This window comes from Neofelis nebulosa, chromosome 4, assembly GCF_028018385.1.
Source record: "Neofelis nebulosa isolate mNeoNeb1 chromosome 4, mNeoNeb1.pri, whole genome shotgun sequence".
In the NCBI taxonomy this organism is placed as follows: Eukaryota; Metazoa; Chordata; class Mammalia; order Carnivora; family Felidae; genus Neofelis; species Neofelis nebulosa.
Genome location: NC_080785.1, coordinates 165,272,494 through 165,292,899, shown reverse-complemented (window position 1 = coordinate 165,292,899; position 20,406 = coordinate 165,272,494). Strand labels below are relative to the sequence as shown.

General features: G+C 46.0%; 1 protein-coding gene and 1 long non-coding RNA gene across 4 annotated transcripts; both read right to left on the bottom strand.

Moving 5' to 3' along the window:
* Positions 1-258: 258 nt before the first annotated feature.
* On the bottom strand, positions 259-8,543 carry LOC131508517 (uncharacterized). Of its 2 annotated transcripts, none has more exons than XR_009260037.1 (3): positions 8,440-8,543; positions 8,214-8,345; positions 259-417 (listed from the first exon to the last, which is right to left on the bottom strand). It is a non-coding gene; the product is annotated as an uncharacterized LOC131508517 (long non-coding RNA). The 2 variants fall into 2 exon arrangements; XR_009260038.1 differs by lacking the exon at positions 259-417 and adding an exon at positions 2,135-2,592.
* Positions 8,544-16,521: 7,978 nt separating this feature from the next.
* Positions 16,522-20,150, bottom strand: CD70 (CD70 molecule). Of its 2 annotated transcripts, none has more exons than XM_058723538.1 (3): positions 19,324-20,150; positions 18,415-18,448; positions 16,522-17,435 (listed from the first exon to the last, which is right to left on the bottom strand). In XM_058723538.1, the coding sequence occupies exons 1-3, from the start codon at positions 19,489-19,491 to the stop codon at positions 17,044-17,046; spliced, it is 594 nt and encodes a 197-aa protein (XP_058579521.1). In that variant the 5' UTR covers positions 19,492-20,150; the 3' UTR covers positions 16,522-17,043. The 2 variants fall into 2 exon arrangements, with proteins under 2 accessions (XP_058579521.1, XP_058579522.1); XM_058723539.1 differs by lacking the exon at positions 19,324-20,150 and adding an exon at positions 19,027-19,239.
* Between the last annotated feature and the right edge of the window lie 256 nt (positions 20,151-20,406).

Sequence of the window (20,406 nt, the reverse complement as noted above, 5' to 3'; positions counted from 1 at the left end):
GCTCAACACCTCGAAGTGCCCAGGATGCCCCCACCGTGGAGAACCACCCAGCTCCAAGTGTCAATAGCACTGAGTCTGGGAAAGCCTTCTCTAGACCTCAGAGTCTGGTTATTCTGCTTACGAGATGCTCTGTATCACACACTGGCTGCGTGCAGGTCTGGAGTAAAGATCCCTTCCTGAAGTGTAGCACCCAGCTCCAGGAAGGCTGTCCTAGTCAGCTTGAGCTGACGTAATAAAATACTACAGACTCAGGGAGGGGGCGGTGTAGACAACAGACCTTTATTTTCTCACAGTTCTGGAGGCTGGGAAGTTCAAGAGTAAGGCCCAGCAGGGTCAGGTTCTGGCAACTACTCTCCTCCTGGCTGGCAAACAGCTGCGTCCTGCTTGCTGTGTCCTTACGTGGTAGTGGGCGGGGGGCTGGGGAGAGAGAGAGAGAAAGAGAGAGAGACAGACAGGTGAGGAGGGGAGGGGCAGAAAGAGGGAGAGAGAGAGAATCCCAAGCAGACTCTGCACTCTCTGCATGGAGCCTTACGTGGGGCTCTAACCCCCCAACCGTGAGATCATAACCAGAGCCAAAACCACGATTCCGACGTTCAACAGACTGAGCCACCCAGGTGCCCTCATCGATCGCTTTTGACACCGTATGTGTGGGTTTTTCCCCCCACACTGGCCAATTCTCTGACACCAGCTGGGCATCCTATGATTCAATCCCCCCACCATCTATCTGGAGTTAGTGGGAGATCCCACCAGTTAAGGGCTCAGTCCCACCAGACTGCCCCCCCGCCCTTCAGGTGCCAACCATGTCTGGGTCTCTGACCAACCGGCTGTGAGTAGCAGGTTTCCACAACTCCTCGGGTTGATAATTTGCAATCCCAAACTCACAGAACTCAGGAAAACAGTCTACTAACTAGGTTGATTACCTGTTTGATATAAGAGGATACAAGTCAGCAACGGCCAGGTGGAAGAGACACATGGGGCCAAGTTTGGAGAGGGGTCGGGCCTCTGCGCCCTGTCCAGACAGACACCCTGCCCTCCGAAAATGCCTTCGGGTCAGAGCTTTTGTTATGTAGGCACGGTTGATTAAATCATTGACCATTAGTGCTGAGCTCAATTTCCAGTCCCTCTTCCCACGTAGGCCATGAGGGGGTGGGGCTGAAAGTTCGAAGCCTCTAAATTACTTTCGTTCCGTGGCAACCAGCTCCCCCATCCTTAGGGGCTTTCCAAAAGTCACTTCGTTAACACAAACTCAGGCACTGTTGAGTTTAAAAAGGGGCTTGTTATGAATAATGAAAGGAGATTACAGGATTTTAGGAGCTATGAGCTCTGCGTCAGGGACTGGGGACAAAACCAAATATATATATTATTATATTTATAATATTATAAATATATATAATTACATAAATATATGTTTTTAGTATATATAGTATTATATTATATGCAATATCACCTTCCAACGGCTCCATCTCCGAATACCATTACATTGGGGTATAAGACTTCAACTTGAGAAATTTGGGAGACACATTCCATCTATAACATGGGTACCCCACCCCCCCAGTTGGTGCTTCAGCTAAGTTCTTACCTGGCTGTTCTACTGGCCTATGACTCCCCGTGGTTTTTACCTCTGGTGTTTATGATTTCCGTCTCAGTGGACTCTCCATTTTATTTCTTGTGCAGGAGGATAGTTTGGGGACTACTTGGCTTCCAATTCATTAGAAGAAAAAGACTTTTTAAAGTTTATTTATTTATTTTGAGAGACAGGGGAGGGGCAGAGAGAGAGGGAAAGAGAGAGAGAATCCCAAGCAGGCTCTACTCTGTCAGCCTGGAGCCCAATGGGGGCTTGATCCCATGAAGTGTGAGATCATGACCTAAGCCAAAGTTAGACACTTAACTGACAGCCACCCAGGCACCCCAGAAGAAGAAGATTTTAAACGCAAGCAATTTCAGAAAATTGGTGAGTGCCTGTGAGATGAATTATGTTAATTATGAAACCCAAATCCCAGGGCTTTAATTTATTTTTATTTCTTTATTTATTTTTAAGTAGGCTTCACATCCAACGTGGGGCTTGAGCTCACAACCTGAGCTGAGATCAAGAGTTGGACGCTTAACAACAACAAACAACAACAACAACAACAACAACAACAACAAAGAGTTGGACTCTTAACTGACTGAGCCACCCAGGCACCCCCAAATCACAGGGTTTTTAATGGACATAGAATTTACATAATTACAAGCATAGCATTACAATGATATTGACCGATGCTTTTATCTCGGTAACCCACATTCCTTCCAAGATTCGGACCATTTCCATCACTCCAGAAATGTCCTATGTGTCCTTCCCAAATCAACACAACAGGGTTGTAACCATTGTTGTGTTGTTGTAACCATTGTTCTGACACTCATTACGATGCACAAAATTGTCTGTTCCTGAATGTCTGATATGTAGAAGTATACAGAGTGTGTTCGTTGGTGTCTGGCATCTTTCGCTCAAAATAAGGTTTCTGAAGTTCAGCCATGTTCTGTGTATCAGCAGTTCACTCCTTCTTCGTTGTTGAGTAACATTTCATTGTACAAATGGACCTCAGTTTGCTTATCCTGTTGGAAAAGAAACAACGACCCTGAATGGAGTCATTTGCTCCCACGATGGCAAGCCAAGACAGGATGGCAGCCTCAACCTCCCCAAAACATGATTTTTGAACAGTCAACCTGAAAGGTCCTGATCAGTGCTAATGAGGTAATGCATGAACTAAGATCCCTTGTATTTCCTCTTCCTCTTCTGTAGAATGAATGGGGCTTAGCCTGAAACTTTTTTTTTTTTTTTTTTTTTTTTAGAGAAAGAGACCACAAACAAGGAAGAAGGGCAGAGGGAGAGAGAGAGAGTCTCAAGCAGGGCTGGATCCCACGACCGTGAGACTGTGACCTGAGCAGAAACCAAGAGACAAAGAGTTAGACACTTAACGGACTGAGTCACCAAGGTGCCCCTGAAACAGTCTTTTCTTTTGTTTTGTAGTAACTTCTTTGCTCCACTCTCTCGCTCAGAAAAACTTTGTTTTATACCGTTCCATAGAGTGCCATTTTCTGGAAGGGATGCTCCCGAACTGATGGATTGTTAAATTTATTCCATTGAATTTTTGTTCTTTAGAAATCCGTTTCCTAGTTGACGGACATTTGGGTTGTTTCCCGGTTTTGCTTATTATGAATAATGCGGCTACAAACAGCACTGGGCACCTGTCGGTTAACACATGTTCATCGTTATCAGGGAAACACCTAGAAGTGAACTGATTAGTTACAGTGTTGGTACACATTTAATTTTACAAGGCTCTTACCATATATATATTTTTAAATAGCAATATAAAAATCAAAATAGAAACAGAAACTTGAAAACACATACGTGTGTTTGCACATCAGTTACAAAACGTGGTACCCATATGTTACCATTTTTATGCAACCACATGATAATTCAATACATCTCGCTAAAAAAAATTTTTTTCAATCTTGTAAAATGTACCTAATATTTAACATCTTAATCGTGTTAAAGTGTGCAGTGCAAGGGCATTAGGTACATTTACATTGTCGTGTTACCATTCACCATTACTCATCTGCAGGACTTTTTTTTAAATTTTATTTTTTATTTTTTAAAATTTACATCCAAATTAGTTAACATACAGTGCAACAATGATTTCAGGAGTGGATTCCTTAATGCCCCTGACCCATTTAGCCCATCCTCCCTCCCACAACCCCTCCAGTAACCCTCAGTTTGTTCTCCATATTTATGAGTCTCTTCTGTTTTGTCCCCCTCCCTGTTTTTATATTATTTTTGCTTCCCTTCCCTTGTGTTCATCTGTTCTGTGTCTTTTTTTTTTTTAAGTTTTTCTAACGTTTATTTATTTTTGAGACAGAGAGAGATAGAGCATGAACGGGGTGGGTCAGAGAGAGAGGGAGACAGAATCTGAAACAGGCTCCAGGCTCTGAGCTGTCAGCACAGAGCCCGATGCGGGGCTCGAACCCACAAACTACGAGATTGTGACCTGAGCTGAAGTCGGAGGCTTAGCCGACTGAGCCACCCAGGCACCCCTGTTCTGTGTCTTAAAGTTCTCATATGAGTGAGGTCATATGATATTTGTCTTTCTCTGACTGACTAATTTTGCTTCGCATAATACCCTCCAGTTCCATCCACGTAGTTGCAAATGGCAAGATTTCATTCTTTTTGATTGCCGAGTAATACTCCATTGTATATACAGACCACATCTTCTTTATCCATTCATCCGTCGATGGACATTTGGGCTCTTTCCATACTTTGGCTATTGCCGATAGGGCTGCTATAAACATTGGGGTGCATGTGTCCCTTCGAAACAGCACACCCGTATCCCTTGGATAAATGCCTAGTAGTGCAATTGGTGGGTCATAGGGTAGTTCTATTTTTAGTTTTTTGAGGAACCCCCATACTGTTTTCCAGAGTGGCTGCACCAGTTTGCATTCCCACCGCAGGACTGTTTTAATTCTGCCCCCCTTCGCATTTATATTTCTTTTTCTGGTAGCATGAACTTTTTGGGAATGACCTAGAAACTGTGAAAGCCTGAAAGTGATTTTGAACAGCTTTTCTTCTTTTTGAGTGTTTTTTTGGAACTCTCTCTTTTTTCCTTTTCAGCATTTCTCTGTAAGTTTATCTCCCTCTTTCTCTTTTTTTAAGTAGGCTTCACGCCCAGTGCAGAGCCCAACGCAGGGCATGAACTCAAGACCTTGGGGTCAAGACCCGACCAGAGATCAAGAGTTAGATGCTTAACCGACTGAGCCACCCAGGCACCCCCAGAACTCTAACATATTCTGTCCATTTGTTGTTTTTTCTCTTTCACCTGCCTATCTCTGATTCAGATGTTCTGGAGAAAATTGAACACGTGTTATAACTATTCCAGGTTTGTGAGACATACCTGCAAGGGGGCTGTTTCTCAGCATCATCTCAAAAGCTTTAAATAACACTGAGCCTTAGGACCATCTGAGACTGACTGCATTGGAATTTCTAGATGTGAGGCCCAATAATACGTATTTTAACAATATTGGCATATGGTAGGCAGAATTGAAGACTAACCCCAATGACCCCTGCCCTTATATAACTTCCTTCCCTGTGAAAAGGACAGGATATCACTTCCATGATTACGTTATACAGCAAAAGGGATTTTGCAGGTTTTGCTTAGTTGACTTTGAGTTAATCAAAAGAGATTATTCGGGTGGGCCTGGGCTTTTTATACAAACTCTTCTTTTTTTAAAATTTTTTAAATGTTTATTTATTTTTGAGAGAAAGAAAGAGTGTGAGCGGGGGAGGGGCAGAAAGAGATGGAGACACAGAATCCGAAGCAGGCTCCAGGATTCAAGCTGTCAGCACAGAGCCCAATGTGGGGCTTGAACCCCCAAACTGTGAGATCATGACCTGAGCCAAAGTTGGATGCTTAACTGACTGAGCCACCCCAGGTGCCCCTACACAAACTCTAACTCTGGATCTAGAAGTCAGAGGTGGAGAACGTTAGAGGCCAGAGATTCACAACTGGAGAAGGAGTCAGCCTGTCCTTGCTGGCTTTGAAGATGGAGGGAATCCTGTGGCAAGAGCCTGCTCACATCTTCGAGCTGAGAGTGACTCCTGGAGAAAGTGGAGACCTCAATCCTCCAACTGCAAGGAACTAAATTGTGCCAACAACACAAATGAACTTGGACATGATTCTTCTCTAGTCCAGCCTCCAGGTGAGAACACAGCTTGTGAACACCTCCATTGTGAAACGCTGAGCACAGAATCCCACGGAGCCTTGTCTGGACTACCCCCTCTATGGACACCGTGAGCTAATAAATGAGTGTTGCTTTAAACCACTAAGTTTGTGGCAATTCATTACATAGTTCTAGGTGACTAATAAACCTACTTATTTCTATCTGGTGAACCTGTTGATTGGGGTCACTTGTCCTGAGAATTTTACACTGTGTGGATGTAGCACATTTTGTCTGTCCATTCATCAATTGATGGGCGTTGGATTATTTCCACTTTTTAGTTATTATGAACAATCTGCTACAGACATCTGTATGAAAGCATTAATTAGTTTCGTATATATTAGCAAATTCACTTCAGATGTTCTTTGACTGACTATATAAGTTATGTTTCCTGAATTTGAACCTGCCCTACTGTCTTACCAATTCTTTCCTTAATGAATGAACTGAATAAACTCTTTGGCGCATGTTCATTTTATTTGCATAAAGACTGTGGCTTATATTTTTTGAACTTCACTAAAGGCCAGAGGTTTTCTGTAGCTTTTGGCTAACAACTAGGGCTATCCTTCTGGGTTCCTGTAATTGCTTCCTCCTCTGGCCTGTGAGAGCTGTGGCTAGCCCTGGGGATCCACATCTTTCCTGGTGGGTTCCCCTGACCCTCTCTACATTGTTGAACATGGTCCCTTTACCGATCGCAGTGAGTGTGCTGTTTGTTTTCAGGCCGGACCTGACTGATACTGTAGAGGCAGGGAGCATTATGGGATATAGTTCCCTGTATCCCCGGCAGATACACAGTAGTACATAGCAGGTCCTCATTAGACCTTTGTAGAATGAAGAAACCAAAGGGCACATTCAGGCACTCAAGTTGCAGGTTCTTAAAGGTTTCTTATGTATCTGCTGCTATGAATTGGCAATGTTGATTAACTGTAGGTTAAGAAATCCCTATACCTTTCTGTTTCAGAAAATTGCTTACTGCAAGGAGCAACCCCTCACCATATGACATAGATAAGACTCACAGATGTCCCCCTCATTTATCTGTAGTAAGGCCAGACACAGACCCTCCAAACCCTCGTTCTTTGCCTCAGAAGTGCTCAGCTGAACTGCTTGTCCCTGCTGATCCATTGAAGCACAAGGCTTGCTAACCAAACTTTGGTTAAGCTCCTCTAGAGTAAAACTTCCTCTGATCCAATATCCCCTTTCACTGCCTTTTCATCCCACCTTCCCAGTGCTAGAAAGCTCAGTTCTTTCTAGCATTGTTTATTTCTTTCTACAAAAGAAAAAAAAAATTTCCCCCTTAAATCTTGAGATGCTTGAAGACTTTATACTCATGGTGTTCTCTCTTCTTGCAACAGTCCCCCTGACCAATTTCAATTATCTTTCCCTGCCCCCTTGTAAGACTCCTTTTGAATAAAGTCTCTCCTTACTGAGTCTGGATTTGCTTTTTATTGGACAGAGTAATGGCCGGACATACATGGTGCAGGGGAGGAAACAATTGCTCTACGCTGTTTGGGGAATTATTACTAGTAGTTTTAATTATATACATTAGTTGGAATTCTTATCTCTTAGAAATCTTACTTTCTTAGTGAAAACTAAAAAGCAAGCAGTTATGAACCATTATATACCAACATCTTATAGATTGGCAAATTCATGAATATACTATTTCATTATTTCTAGAAGCATCTATTTTCTACAATTTTCAACGTGGCACAAGACATGTTTACTAACAGACTCCAAAATTCTTTCATTTAAATAGGAAGCCAAAAGCAGGTACTGATTTGTAAATAATCTAGATATTCAATTAATACCCATCATTTCACTTAAAAATTTAAATGTTTATTTATTTTTGAAGGAGAGAGAAACAGAGCATGAGCAGGGGAGGAGCAGAGAGAGAGAGGGAGACACAGAATCCAAAGCAGGCTCCAGGCTCCAAGCTGCCAGCACAGAGCCTGACACGGGGCTTGAACTCACAAGCCATGAGATCATGACCTGAGCCAAAGTCGGAAGCTTAGCCATGCTTAGCCGACTGAGCCACCCAGGCACCCCAATCATTCCACTTTTACTTGGTAGAACTGTAAGATTTAAAGGTACCAAAAATATTTTGGAAACTATTTTAAAGTGGACACACTTTAAGGGTGCTTGGGTGGCTCAGTTGGTTGAGCGTCTGACTTTGGCTCAGGTCATGATCTCACTATTTGTGTGTTTGAGCCCCCCCATCGGGCTCTGCTGACAGCTTCCAGGGCCTGGAGTCTGCTTCAGATTCTGTGTCTCCCTCTCTCTCTCTCTCTGCCCCTCCCCCACTCATGCTTTTTCTCTCTCTCTCTCTGTCTCTCAAAAATTAATAACCTTTAAAAAAATTTCAAGTACTCACACTTATTAAACATAATCATTGTTGAAAAGTTCATTTATAAACTTTCATCTCACATTTCTTTAATTCAGTTGTTCTTAACAATTATGTTTAGATGACTTACCGAAACTTCATTAAACACTGAACAAAGCTGGGGCTGCGGGCTGGCTCAGTTGGTGGAGCATGTGACTCTTGATCTCTGGGTCCTGAATTTGGGCCCCACGTTGAGTGTGGAGATGACTTAAATAAATAAAAACTTAAAACAAAATTAAACAAAGTTAACCATCATCTTAAGTTATTTTTCTTGCTGACAATTTTTGTTACATATCTATATTAGGCAAGCATCAAACCTTATAGGGTTGGAGCCCTCCCAGGGCCTTATGAAAGGCTATATGCATATGAGGAGGAGGGTGTGGAAGTAATGTGTGTTTTCAGTTTGTGTTTGAGCCTGGGAGTCCAGATGGCAGTTCAAGCTAAAGAAAGCCCAGGCATGTCTGGGCTTGTCTCCAGAGTCGCGGAGCACCATCTATCTAGGCTTATTTGCATAACAATAATGAAGAGTCCTTCCAGTATAGAGGTGATTTTAAGGGAGAAAAGAACCATACAACTGGAATATGATCTTGGGATAGGAGAAAAGAAGTGTCTGCCCCGGATCTGCCAGCATGGATTTTTGCCTTCTCTGGAGTCTTGTATGATCCCAGTGGGGAACAGGTGGAGAGTGAAAAAAGAAATTAACGGATCAGTTTTTGCTAAGGCTGAACAAGCCTGCCACCTCCTAGAACCCAGTGTTGTGGGGGAGGTCTCACTGTCTGATAGCTTTAAGCCTCAGGGGCTTTAGTTAAAGGTCTTAATGCCTCTGGACCTTGATGTGCTCACCAAGAAACTGATAGTGTCACAGGTGCATTTCGGTCCCCGAACACATGCCAAACCCCCAGATGCAAAGAAATGCAGAATGTGGGACTCTGGTGTCTTGCATCATACCGAAGGATGTGGTTGCCCCAAGGGGGGAAATCTGAGCTATCTTTGTTCAAATAGTTTCATTTAGGTCCTAGGGCTGATGAGGTCTGGGGGAAATTCAGGTTAGACACACAAACTGGCATGGTCTTTGAGTCAGTATTTGGTGAATTTGAAAAAGATACAGTTTTTCCTTCTCAGATTGACAGACTCTCTGGCCTTTGTCATCCTCCGTCCAAAGGGGCACACAGAGAATGTTGAAATCCGGGACCCCTGGCTGGCTCGGCTGGTGGAGCACATGACTGGATCTCGGGATTGGGAGTTCGAGGCCCACGTTGGGTGTAGAGATTTTACTTAGAAACAAAATGTTGACAACCACCATCACCACCACCACCAAAGAGAATGCTGGAGTCATGACTTCCTAATGTGGATGGGCCTCAGCCAGTTAAAACCTGAGTGGAACAGAAAGATGGAGGAAAAAGAAATTCCTCCTGCATGACTGCCTTTGAGCCTGGATGTTTTTGTTCATGCCTTCATACTCAAACAGGAAGCCTGATTCTTTGGATGGGTGTGAGCCTGTGGGACTTTGGACTATTTTATACCATTGATACTCCGTGGTCTCCAGCTTGCCCACTGCAGCTCTTAAGACTTGTGGAACACCACGATTACGTAAGCTAATTCCTCATAATAAATCTCTCCCTCTATTTTTGTGCATCCCATTGATTGTTTCTCTGAAGAATGGTTACTAATGCAACCACTAATCTATTTTCTGTCTCTACATGTTTTTCTATCATGGATATTGCATAGAAACAGAATCCCATAAAATGGAATCACAAAGTAGAATCATTTTGCGTCTGACTTCTCTCACTTAGTGTGGTCTTTCTAAGGTTCATTCATGGTGTAACATGTATCAGTGCTTCATTCCTTAACTGCCAAATAATATTCCATCATATCAATACCACATTTGTTTATCCATTCGTCTGTTGATGGACATTTGGGTTGTTTCAACTTGGGGCTATTTTGAATAATGTTGTAGTGAACATCTGTGTACAAGCTTTGTGAGGATGTATGTTTTTATTTCTGTTGGGTACATACCTAGGAGTGAAACTGCTAGGTCATGTGGCAGCTCTATGTTACTTTTTGAGGAACGGCTGGGCAGTTTTCCCCAGACGCTAACCCATTTTAGAATCTCACCAGCGATGTATGAGGGTTCCTTTGTTAGTCAAGGTCAGGGTTCTCCAGAGAAACAGCCAACAGGAGATACACATCTGTAAAGAGGTAGAGTATGAGGAATTGGCTCACAAGTGTATGCCCCCCGATCTGCCACTTGTGCACATGCTCGAGGCCGAAGAGAGCTTGGTGAGTTGGTGTAATTCGAGTCCAAGTCAAAGGCCTGAGAACCAGGGGAGCTGATGGACATCACAGTCCAAGGGCAGGAGAAGACCAATGTCCCAGCTCAGTGTCCTAGCTCCCTTTCTCTGCTTTCAGTCTATTCAGGCCCTTGGTGGGTTGGATGAGGCCCACCCTCATCAGGGAGGGTAGTGCTTTCTTCTCAGTTTACAAATTCAAATATTAAGCTCTTCCAGAAACACCCTCACAGACATACCCTGACCTCATGCCTAACCAGGTGTGTGGGTCATGTGGACATCTGAAGTTAAACATCCTGGTTCCAATTGCCCTCCATCCTTGCCAGCATTTTTTATTGTCTGCCTTTTTGATTACAGCCATCCTGAGGTGTGTAGTGCTATCTCATTGTGGTCACGATTCATACTTCCCTCACAACTAATGATGTTGAGTCTTCCTTTTTTCTTTTCTTTCACCAATATTTATCCTTTTTTTTAAATTTTTTTTAACGTTTTTATTTATTTTTGAGACAGAGAGAGACAGAGCATGAACGGGGGAGGGGCAGAGAGAGAGGGAGACACAGAATCGGAAGCAGGCTCCAGGCTCTGAGCCATCAGCCCAGAGCCCGACGCGGGGCTCGAACTCACGGACCGTGAGATCGTGACCTGAGCCGAAGTCGGACGCTTAACCGACTGAGCCACCCAGGCGCCCCACCAATATTTATCTTTTTTTTCCCTATCATTATTATCCTTATTTGCCTGCCAAACCACAGATACTCTAATGCCTGAAGTAAACAAGGCTACCCTGGTCCTGATGGACAGTCAGCCAATCTCCCCATGGATAGCTGTTATTTGTAGACAGCACGATGAAGCAAAGTACCAGGGGTGCAGAAGGAGAGAATGTGATCTAGTCTTGGGGTGGGGAGGATTGTGTAGAAGGTTCCTGGAACGATTTCTTAAAACTGCAAGTTCAATCAGGTGCCTCTTCAATTGTTCCCTCTTGCTGAGGCAATAAATCCTTAGTTCTTAGCCTGGTATTCAAAGATCTGCCTAACTTGCTTCTAGCCTCATTTTCCAGTGCACGATATACCAAGAGCCCTTTTTATATCTGCCATCATGGGGCTCATGTCCTGACATGAGCTTTCAAGTTAGAGTGATACAATTCCTTTCCGAAAGTGGATGACAATGCCTTTGTTTATGAAAACCTCTTGACAAGTCCTGTTATATAGTCTTTGGTGATTGTTGAGCAATATAAAGTTCCCTGGATATCAATAAGGGCAAAATTCAGGTACTCTGCATGATAGAACCAGCAGAATTTTTTTTTTTAAGAGGTGGAAAGTGCAAGAGATGAATGTTGCAACTTTAAATGTTTATTTATTTATTTTGAGAGAGAGAGCATGAGCAGGGTAGTGGTAGAGAGAGAGGAGAGAATCCCAAGCAGGCTCTGTGCTGCCAGCCCAGAGCCTGACAGAGAACTTGATCTCATGAACTTCAAGATCATGAGGTGAGCTGAAACCAAGAGTTGGATGCCCAACAGACTGAACCACCCAGGCTCCCCATGGAGTCAGCAGAATTTTGAGACAAGGGAGTCAGATCAGAGAAGGGAGCCAAGGGGGGAGGGGAGCAGGAGCTTGTGACAAAGCGGAATCCCAACCATTATTGCAAAGGGGAGGACACGTATGGTTTTCTAGGGTTGCTGTAATGAATAATCACCAACCTTGTGGCATAAAACAACATAAGTTTGCATTCTTATGGTTCTGAAGGTCAGCGTCTGAGATGGGTCTTGCTGGGCCAAATGAATGAAACTGGGCCCTCAACCTGCAACCATACACAAAAATCAACTCAAAATGGATTAAAGCCTTGAACAGTTGACACCAAAGGCAAAGGCAACAAAAGCAAAAGGAAGCCAATGGGACTATCTCAAGGTAAAAAGCTTCTGCACAGAAAAGGAAACCATCAACAAAAATGAAATGGCAACCTAGCAAATGGGAGAAAAATACTTGTAAACTATATATCTGAAAGGATTAATATTCAAAATATATAAAGAACTCATACAACTCAAGAGTGAAAACAGGAAGTAATCCAATTAAAATATGGGCAGAGGACCTGACTAGACATTTTGCCAAAGAAAACATACAGGTAGTCAATAGGTATGTAAAAGATGCTCAACATCACTCATCATCAGGGAAATCAAAATCAAAACCACCCGAGACACCCCTCACACCTGTCAGAATGGCTATCCTTCCCATACTCAGCTGTGCTGTCCTCTTGAAACTCAGATACACTAGCAAGCAATCTGGAAGGATATATTGCCAAATGGCCAACAGTGGTCCTTTTAAAAGATAGTTCAAGGGAGGGAAAATATCAGCTTTTATTGTTGTTGTTGTTTTATTTTATTTTATATTCTTCTGCCCTGTTGGGATTTTTTTCCACTGGGCATGTTTTACTTTCGGAAAAATTTTAAAAGCTGCAAATCCAAAAATTCCTGCTAAGACAAGTGTCAAGTACTTTATTCCCTATGTTTTCTTTTAGGAGTTTTATGGTTTCAGGTCTTTAACAGTCTTTAACCCATTTGGAGTTGATTTTGTGTATGGTATAAGACAGGGGTCCAGTTTTATTCTTTTGCACATGGCTGTCCAGTTTTCTCAAAACCAATTGTCTTTTCTGCATTGCATATTTTTGACTCATTTAGCATGGATTAATTCATGTTAATCCATATGCATGGATGTTTTTCTGGACACTATTCCGTTCCATTGATTGATGTGTCTGTTTTCATGCCAATACCTTACTGTTTTGTTGGCTATAGCTTTGTAATATAGTTTGAAATCAGGAAGTATGATGCCTGCAGCATGGTTCTTTTTTTTTTTTTTTCTTGAGATTTCTTTGGTTATGTGGGGTCATTTGTGGTTCCATACAAATTTTAGAATTATTTTTTATATTTCTTTGAAAAATACCATTGTAATTTTGATAGGGAGTGCACTGGATCTATAAATGGCTTTGGGTAATGTGGACATTTTAATAATATTAATTTTTCCAATCCATCAGCATGGGGTAAGTTGTTTTCGAGCCCTTTTATGATCCTTTGTATTTCTGTGGAACCTGTTGTAATGGCTCCTCTTACATTTCTGATTTTATTTATTTTAGTCTTCTCTCTCTCTCTCTCTCTCTCCCTCTCTCTCTCTTTTTCCTGGTGAATCTAGCTGCAAGTATTTTGTTTACTTTTCAAAGAGCTAGCTCTTAATTTCAATGATAGTTCTCTTGTTTAATGAGTCATTGTTAACCCTTCCATTTGTAGGATACATTGAGTAGTGCTGCTGTGAGCATGGGTGTACTAAATTTAAACATTTACATCTCATTGACATCATCTTGTATGCCCTGGTGAGATCACCTTGGAAGCTAGGATTTTACAAGTCCACTGCTTGAACTTTTGACACTGAAGCAATTTTTATTGCTGTATTTTTTACTAATAAACTTTATTTTTAAGAACAGTTTTTGGTTTACAAGACAACTGAAAAGAGAATATAGGTTTTTTTTTATATACTTCCATGCACACCATTTTTCTATTTTTAACATCTTACATTAGTGTAGTACCTTGCTATACAACTCATGAACCAATACTGATATATTATTTTAACTAAATCCCACAGTTGATTCAGATTTCTTTGCTTTTCCTCTCATATATCTTTCTTTCTGCCCAGGATCCCATCCACAATTCCCAAGTACACTTGGTCATCACATCTCCTAAGCTTCCTCTGGGCTGCAACAGTTTCCCAGACTTTCTTTGTCTTTGATGACTTTTAACATTCTGAAGAGGACTGGTCAGGCATTTTATAGGATGCCTCCTTCTTGGAATTTATCTGGTGTTTTTCTCACGGTTAGACTGGGGTGATGGATTTGGGGAGGAAGACCCCTGAGGTGAAATGTTCTTTTCATCCTATGGTACTCATACTGGGGGCGTGTGCTGTCCCCATGGCTTATCACTCCTGATGTTGGCCTTGGTCACCTGGCTGAGGTGGTGATCAGATTTTTCCACTGTAAAGCTACTGCTCATCCCTGCACTTTCCATATTGTCTTCTTTGGAAGGAAGTCATTATGTGCAGCCCACACCCATGGAGGGGGAGTTGTGGTCCCCTCCTTTAGGATGGAGTAGCTACATTGTGAAAATTGATAAAGGGAAACCTCACTAAAACGGAGTTGGGAATGTGTGGCACAAGGGCTCTCATGCCCTACCACTCCTCACTAATTGCAAATCCAACAGGAAGAGAGGCACCTTGTGCATGGATACAACTTTATTACCTCAGCAGGAAGAAGAAAATTTTCCTCCTCCCCTGGCAACAACACAGCCAGTAAGAGACAAACTAGCTCAGCCAATGAGAAGCAACTTCCTTCAAACTCCCAGGTTGGGGCGCTCCAGTGGTTCAGTCTGTTAAGCCTGGGATTCTTGATTTCTGCGTAGGTTATGGTCTTGCGATTGGTGGGATGGAGCCTGGCATGAGGCTCTGCTCTGTCAGTGGAGCCTGCTTGGGATTCTCTCTCCCTCTCTCTGCCCCTCCCATGCTCACATGCCCTCTCTCTCAGAATAAATAAATAAAGTTAAAAAAAAAAAACCCAACAACCTTCCAGGTAACTCTAGTAGACTTTTTGTTTATGACGGTCTTCCCAATTTCCTGCTTTACCTTGTTACAGAGCAGTCCTCTCCTTGGTTTGGCAGACTTGCCTGTGGTTTTGCCATTAGCGTGATTGTTCTGGATTGTAGTTTTCTGTTATTCCTGAATAAGCCCATTTTTGCTGGTAAAATAACTGGCAGATTTATTTATTTATTATTTATTTATTTAAAAAATTTTTTAAATATTTATTTATTTTTGAGAGCCAAAGAGAGAGCATGAACAGGGGAGGGGGAGAGAGAGAGAGAGAGAGAATGAGAGAACAAGCACGTGAGAGCAGGGAAGAGGGGCAGAGGGAGAAAAAGAGAGAGAGAGAGAATCCCAAGCAGGCTCTGTGCTCAGCTAGGACCCGGATGTGGGGCTCGATCCCATGACCCTGGCATCATGACTTGAGCTGAAATCAAGAGTCCAACGCTCAAGCGACTGAACCACCCAGGTGCCCCTGGCAGTTTTATTTTAAAGGTAAACAACATAAATTATTTGAAATTCTGCACAAAGGTTTTGGCCCTTCCCCACTTACAAATATATTCAATCACCTATTTATATCAATACAGACTCATGGATATTTATTTTATACTTTGAATTATAATCTGATACTATTTATTTTATTGCTCAAATTGTTCTAATTTTAGCCATTGGGAGCTTTGTCAGTTGGCTTCTGTGCTCCTTCGACATACACAGATCAATATGGCTTTTCTTTCTTTTTTATATAATTTTTTAAAGCTGGACGCTTAACCAACTCCTAACTGGTCTGGCCACCCAGGCCTCTCTCTTTCTCTTTCTCTTTCTTTCTTATCCTTATTTCTGCCACTTATCCAATGCACCATTGTCATCATACATATTTTTTTTGTCCTATTCCTATAATCAGCCATTTCTCTAAGGAGCCCCGATTCCTTTTTTTTTTTTTTTTTTTTTTTTTTTTTTTTTTTTTTTTTTAGAGAGAGAGAGAGAGAGATTGCAAGCAGGGGAGGGGCACAGGGAGAGAGACTCTTAAGCAGGCTCTATGCCCAGTACAAAGCTTGACCAGGGGCTCTATCTCACTACTGTGAGATCTGGACCTGAGCCAAAATTGAGTTATACTTAATCCACTGAGCCACCCAGGCGCCTCCCCCCCCCCCCCCCCCCCCCCGCCTCCAATTCCTTTTTCATGGAATGGTATTAGAAATCAAGATGTGGGTGCTAAGTGTGCACATTGCTATGTGGGCTAGTGATGGTGGTTTTCTAGTTGACAGAATCCATTCCTCCGTTCAAAGTTATGTGCCAAGCACTCCCTCGGCGTGGGGCTCTGGCTGTGACTGGCACAGAACGCAATCCCTGGCCTCATGGCGTCTTCCTTCCAGTGGGATGTGGGGGGAAGACAGCCAACAAGCAAAATAAGTAAGTGGATTCTTCTAATATGTTCAAAGGGGACAAGTACTATAGAGATCTGTTAAAAGATGAACTGAGGCATATCAACATTTTGAGACTTTATTTGAACAAAAACCAGTATGACTCAGGCAGCACCTAACCAGAAGTGGTGGTGAGTGATGTTCCATCAACCTCACTCGGTGTTTTCTCCACGGGTGAGCACTCTCTCAGGACTTTCACTCGCTCACCAGTCCAGAAGCTTCTAACCCCATCCTTCTGTATTTTTGAGCATGACACGGATGCCATTGGTTAAATCACTTGCCGTGGCTGATTGAGCTGTCTGCAGCCTCTCTCCCCTCCCTGGAGGTCAGGCCAGTGGGAAGGGACAGTTCCAACTCCCACCTCTCCAGGTGACCTAAGGGCTTTCCCCAAAGTCACCTCATTAACACAGCAAAAGGCACCAAGACCGCTCCCACACAGGAAATTCCAAAAGCTTAAGCTGGCAGCAAGGAAGAAGACCGATCAGATGTTAGACGTCACTATATTACAGAGATACATCAAGAAAAAAGCTTCTACAAGAGACAGGAAAAAAAAAAGAGAGAGAAAACACACTCTCCCCACGAATCTGGGCCAGGGGGCGCAACAGTCAGGGGTGCACCAGCTGAACCCCAAAAAAGGTCTCATCAGCGTTTGCGGAGGGCAGCAGAGGCAGCGTGAGGTTGGTGCACAGCGTGTCCCCGCGAGCCAACGGCGTCAGGCGCTGGGAGGCGGCCACGCAGCCTCCGTGGAAGCTGAGCCTCAGCAGGCTGATGCTGTGGGCGGCCGGGGAGCAGATGCCCACCGTCAGCGTGGCCCTGGGAGGCCTGGCGGCCCGCGTGGAGGAGGAGCAGTTGGCCAGCGTCACTTGGATGTGCAGCCTGTAGACTCCGCCGCGCCGGACACGCAGCTGCCCGCCGTCGTCCAGCTCCAGTCCATCCACGAAGGAGCGGCCCAAGGCTGGACTTCCCTGCCAGCGCAGCCTGTGGTCCAGCCGCTGTCCTGGCGGCACAGCGTCAGGGACGTGGGAGGACAGACGTTTAGGGAAACGGCGCTTAGAGACCAAATGTCTAAGCTTGCTCTGTCGAAACCTAAGCCCCCCTCTCCCCCCTCCTCCCTCCCCCTCCCCCTTTCTCTCTCCCCCTCTCATTCCCCCCTCCCTCCCTCTCCCCTCCCCCTTTCTCTCTCCCCCTCTCATTCCCCCCTCCCTCCCTCTCCCCTCCCCCTTTCTCTCTCCCCCTCTCATTCCCCCCTCCCTCCCTCTCCCCTCCCCCTTTCTCTCTCCCCCTCTCATTCCCCCCTCCCTCCCTCTCCCCTCCCCCTTTCTCCTCCCTCTCTCTTTCCTCCTCCCCCTTCCCCTTTCTCTCTCCCTTTCTCTGTTCTCCCTTTCCGTCTGTCTCAATTTCTCCTTCTCTCTCCCTCTCATTCCCCCCTCCCTCCCTCTCCCCTCCCCCTTTCTCTCTCCCTCTCTCTTTCCTCCTCCTTCCCTCTCCCCATCCCCTTTCTGTCTCCCCCTCTCATTCCCCCCTCCCTCCCTCTCCCCTCCCCCTTTCTCTCTCCCCCTCTCATTCCCCCCTCCCTCCCTCTCCCCTCCCCCTTTCTCCTCCCTCTCTCTTTCCTCCTCCCCCTTCCCCTTTCTCTCTCCCTTTCTCTGTTCTCCCTTTCCGTCTGTCTCAATTTCTCCTTCTCTCTCCCTCTCTTTCCCCCCTCCCTCCCTCTCTCTCCTGCCTCTCTCCCTCCCCCTCCCCTTTTCTCTCTCCCCCTTTCTCTCTCCCTCTTTCCCCTCCCTCCCTCTCCCCTCCCCCTTTCTCTCTCCCTCTTTCCCCTCCCTCCCTCTCCCCTCCCCCTTTCTCTCTTCCCCTCTCTTCCCCCCTCCCTCCCTCTCTCTCTCCCCCCCTTTCTCTCTCCCTTTCCGTCTGTCTCAATTTCTCCTTCTCTCTCCCTCTCTCTTTCCCCCTTCTACACATGCACTCGCGGTTACCTGTGTGATTTAGCTGCAGCTCAGCCATGTCCCGCTGATAGAACAGAAGAGAACACGTGTGGTGAGCACAGAAACACCGAGGTTTTAAGTCCCCGCCCCCGCCCCCCACCACCCCGCACGGTCCCCGACCGAGATCAAGACGTCTCTTTTCTCTGCTCATCTTCCTACCCGCTTCTCAAACAGCTGGACTGAGTTGTGACTTTTTAAAAAAGATCTTTTAAAGAGGAAGTAGCTTTGAACTAACAGCCTACACCTGCTCTCTCGGCTGCAGAGCCCCCCCCCCAACCCCCCCCCCCCGCCCCGGCCTGCGTCGCCTCCAAAGGGGGTCCCCGTGGTGGGTGTCGGGGCTCCCAGGTGAGCGGCGCGGGTCGCCCTGCCCTTGCAGGCCCCGAACCCACCCCCCTCCGGCTTCGTGAAGCCCCCAGCAGCCTCTGAGTCAGCTCGCTGGGGAACACCGAAGACGAGTCACTTTCCATGCCCGCATCGGATGCTCCTTTCCTAGCTGCGACCTCCCCACTCCGGGATCCCCACCCGGGACTTACCTCCAGGGCGCGACTGACATCCCCGCGCCCCCACCCCGCTCCCCCCCCACCCCCCCACCCCAGCCGGGACCTCCAGGCAGCTGTGCCCCAACAGCCGGCTCGGTCTCCATCTCTCTTCGCACCCAGACCTTCCGGGACGATTTTTATCCATCTCGTTTGGATTTTTTTTTTTTTTAATTTTATTTATTCTTGGTCGTTCGCCCGTCTGCGCCCAAACGCACGGTCCCTCTGCCTCGATCCCATTCTCTTCCTGGTGGTTCGCCTCCGTCCTCTGCGCCCCCGCAGAGCCGGCCCCACCCAGAGGTCCCCAGGCTCCGCCGAGCAGGTGGGAGGTTTGCATCTTCCTCCTCCCCCCTTCTCTACGCACCTTAGGCGGCTCGAGCTGCCCTTGCTGGACGCGCAGGAAGCAGTATGCCATTATGCCGGTAAGAGACAGGATCGCGGCAGAGCGCAGCACCGACATCCAGGACAGGCGGGGCACCGGGCAGCCGGAGCTCCCCTCCTCCGGCACCATGATTCTCAGACAGCGCTGCATGGGGCCCGTGCTGGCGGGGCGCGGGGCGAGCCAGGGAGCCGGGAGCACGGAAACCTCAGCGCTCTCACGGCTCGGGGGCCTCGGCCTGCCCGAACCTGCCAGAGACCCGCCCCACCCCACTCTGGGGATGTCCGGCAAAGGGGAGGGATTTGAGTTGTTCGCCGAGCAGGGAAATCCCCTCCAGCGTTTGCCCACCCCCAGCTCGCAGAGGGGTATGACAGGAATCCGACCGCCCCACGGAGCCCCTCAGTCTTCTGATGTGGCCCCTTGTCCTCACCTTCCTCACAGTCATTCATTCATTCATTCATTCATTCAACAAACCTTCACTGAGCATCCCCTGTGGACCAGATGCTGTGCGGGAGCGGGGGGTGTGTGTGTGTGCGTGTGTGTGCGCGCGTGTGTAGGGGGAAACCAGGGGTACAGCCAGCAGCCAGAGAGGTCAGGGAGGCTCCCCACATATCCAGGGGCTTCTTTCCCTTTTCCCAGTCTCCCTGCACGCGATGGGGCCACGTGACTCACCTGCCCACCAGGAAGAGAGTAGATGCAGATGAATTTAGGAGAGCTTGGGTGGCCTGCTCCGCTAAACACCCCGCATCACCCTTCAGCCTTCTCGTCCTCTCAGAAGTGGCCTCTGCTTGGTCTGCAGTGGGCTGAATAGTGTCCCCCCCCCTCCCCCCACAAAATTCACGTCCACCTAGAACCTCAGGTGGTTATGTGACCTCACTTGGGAAAAGGATCCTCGCGGTTATGATTAGATGAGGTCATACTGGATTAGAGCGGGCCCTAAATCCAAAGAACGGCAAGCTTGTAAAGAAAGGAGAGGGCACGCACAGGGACACGGAAGGATGATGGCCATGTGATGGTGGAGGTGGACGTCAGAGGGACCGGTTCATCTACAAGCCAGGGAACCCCAAG

Bases quoted from the DNA above. Each gene is read 5' to 3' on its own strand.
- CD70 (XM_058723538.1), bottom strand. From the start codon at position 19,491: ATGCAGCGCTGTCTGAGAATCATGGTGCCGGAGGAGGGGAGCTCCGGC. The intron at 18,449-19,323 runs GTGCGTAGAGAA...CTGTTCTATCAG, and splicing joins GGCAGCTCGAGCCGCCTAAG to CGGGACATGGCTGAGCTGCA. The intron at 17,436-18,414 runs GTAACCGCGAGT...CTGTGCCGCCAG, and splicing joins GCTGCAGCTAAATCACACAG to GACAGCGGCTGGACCACAGG.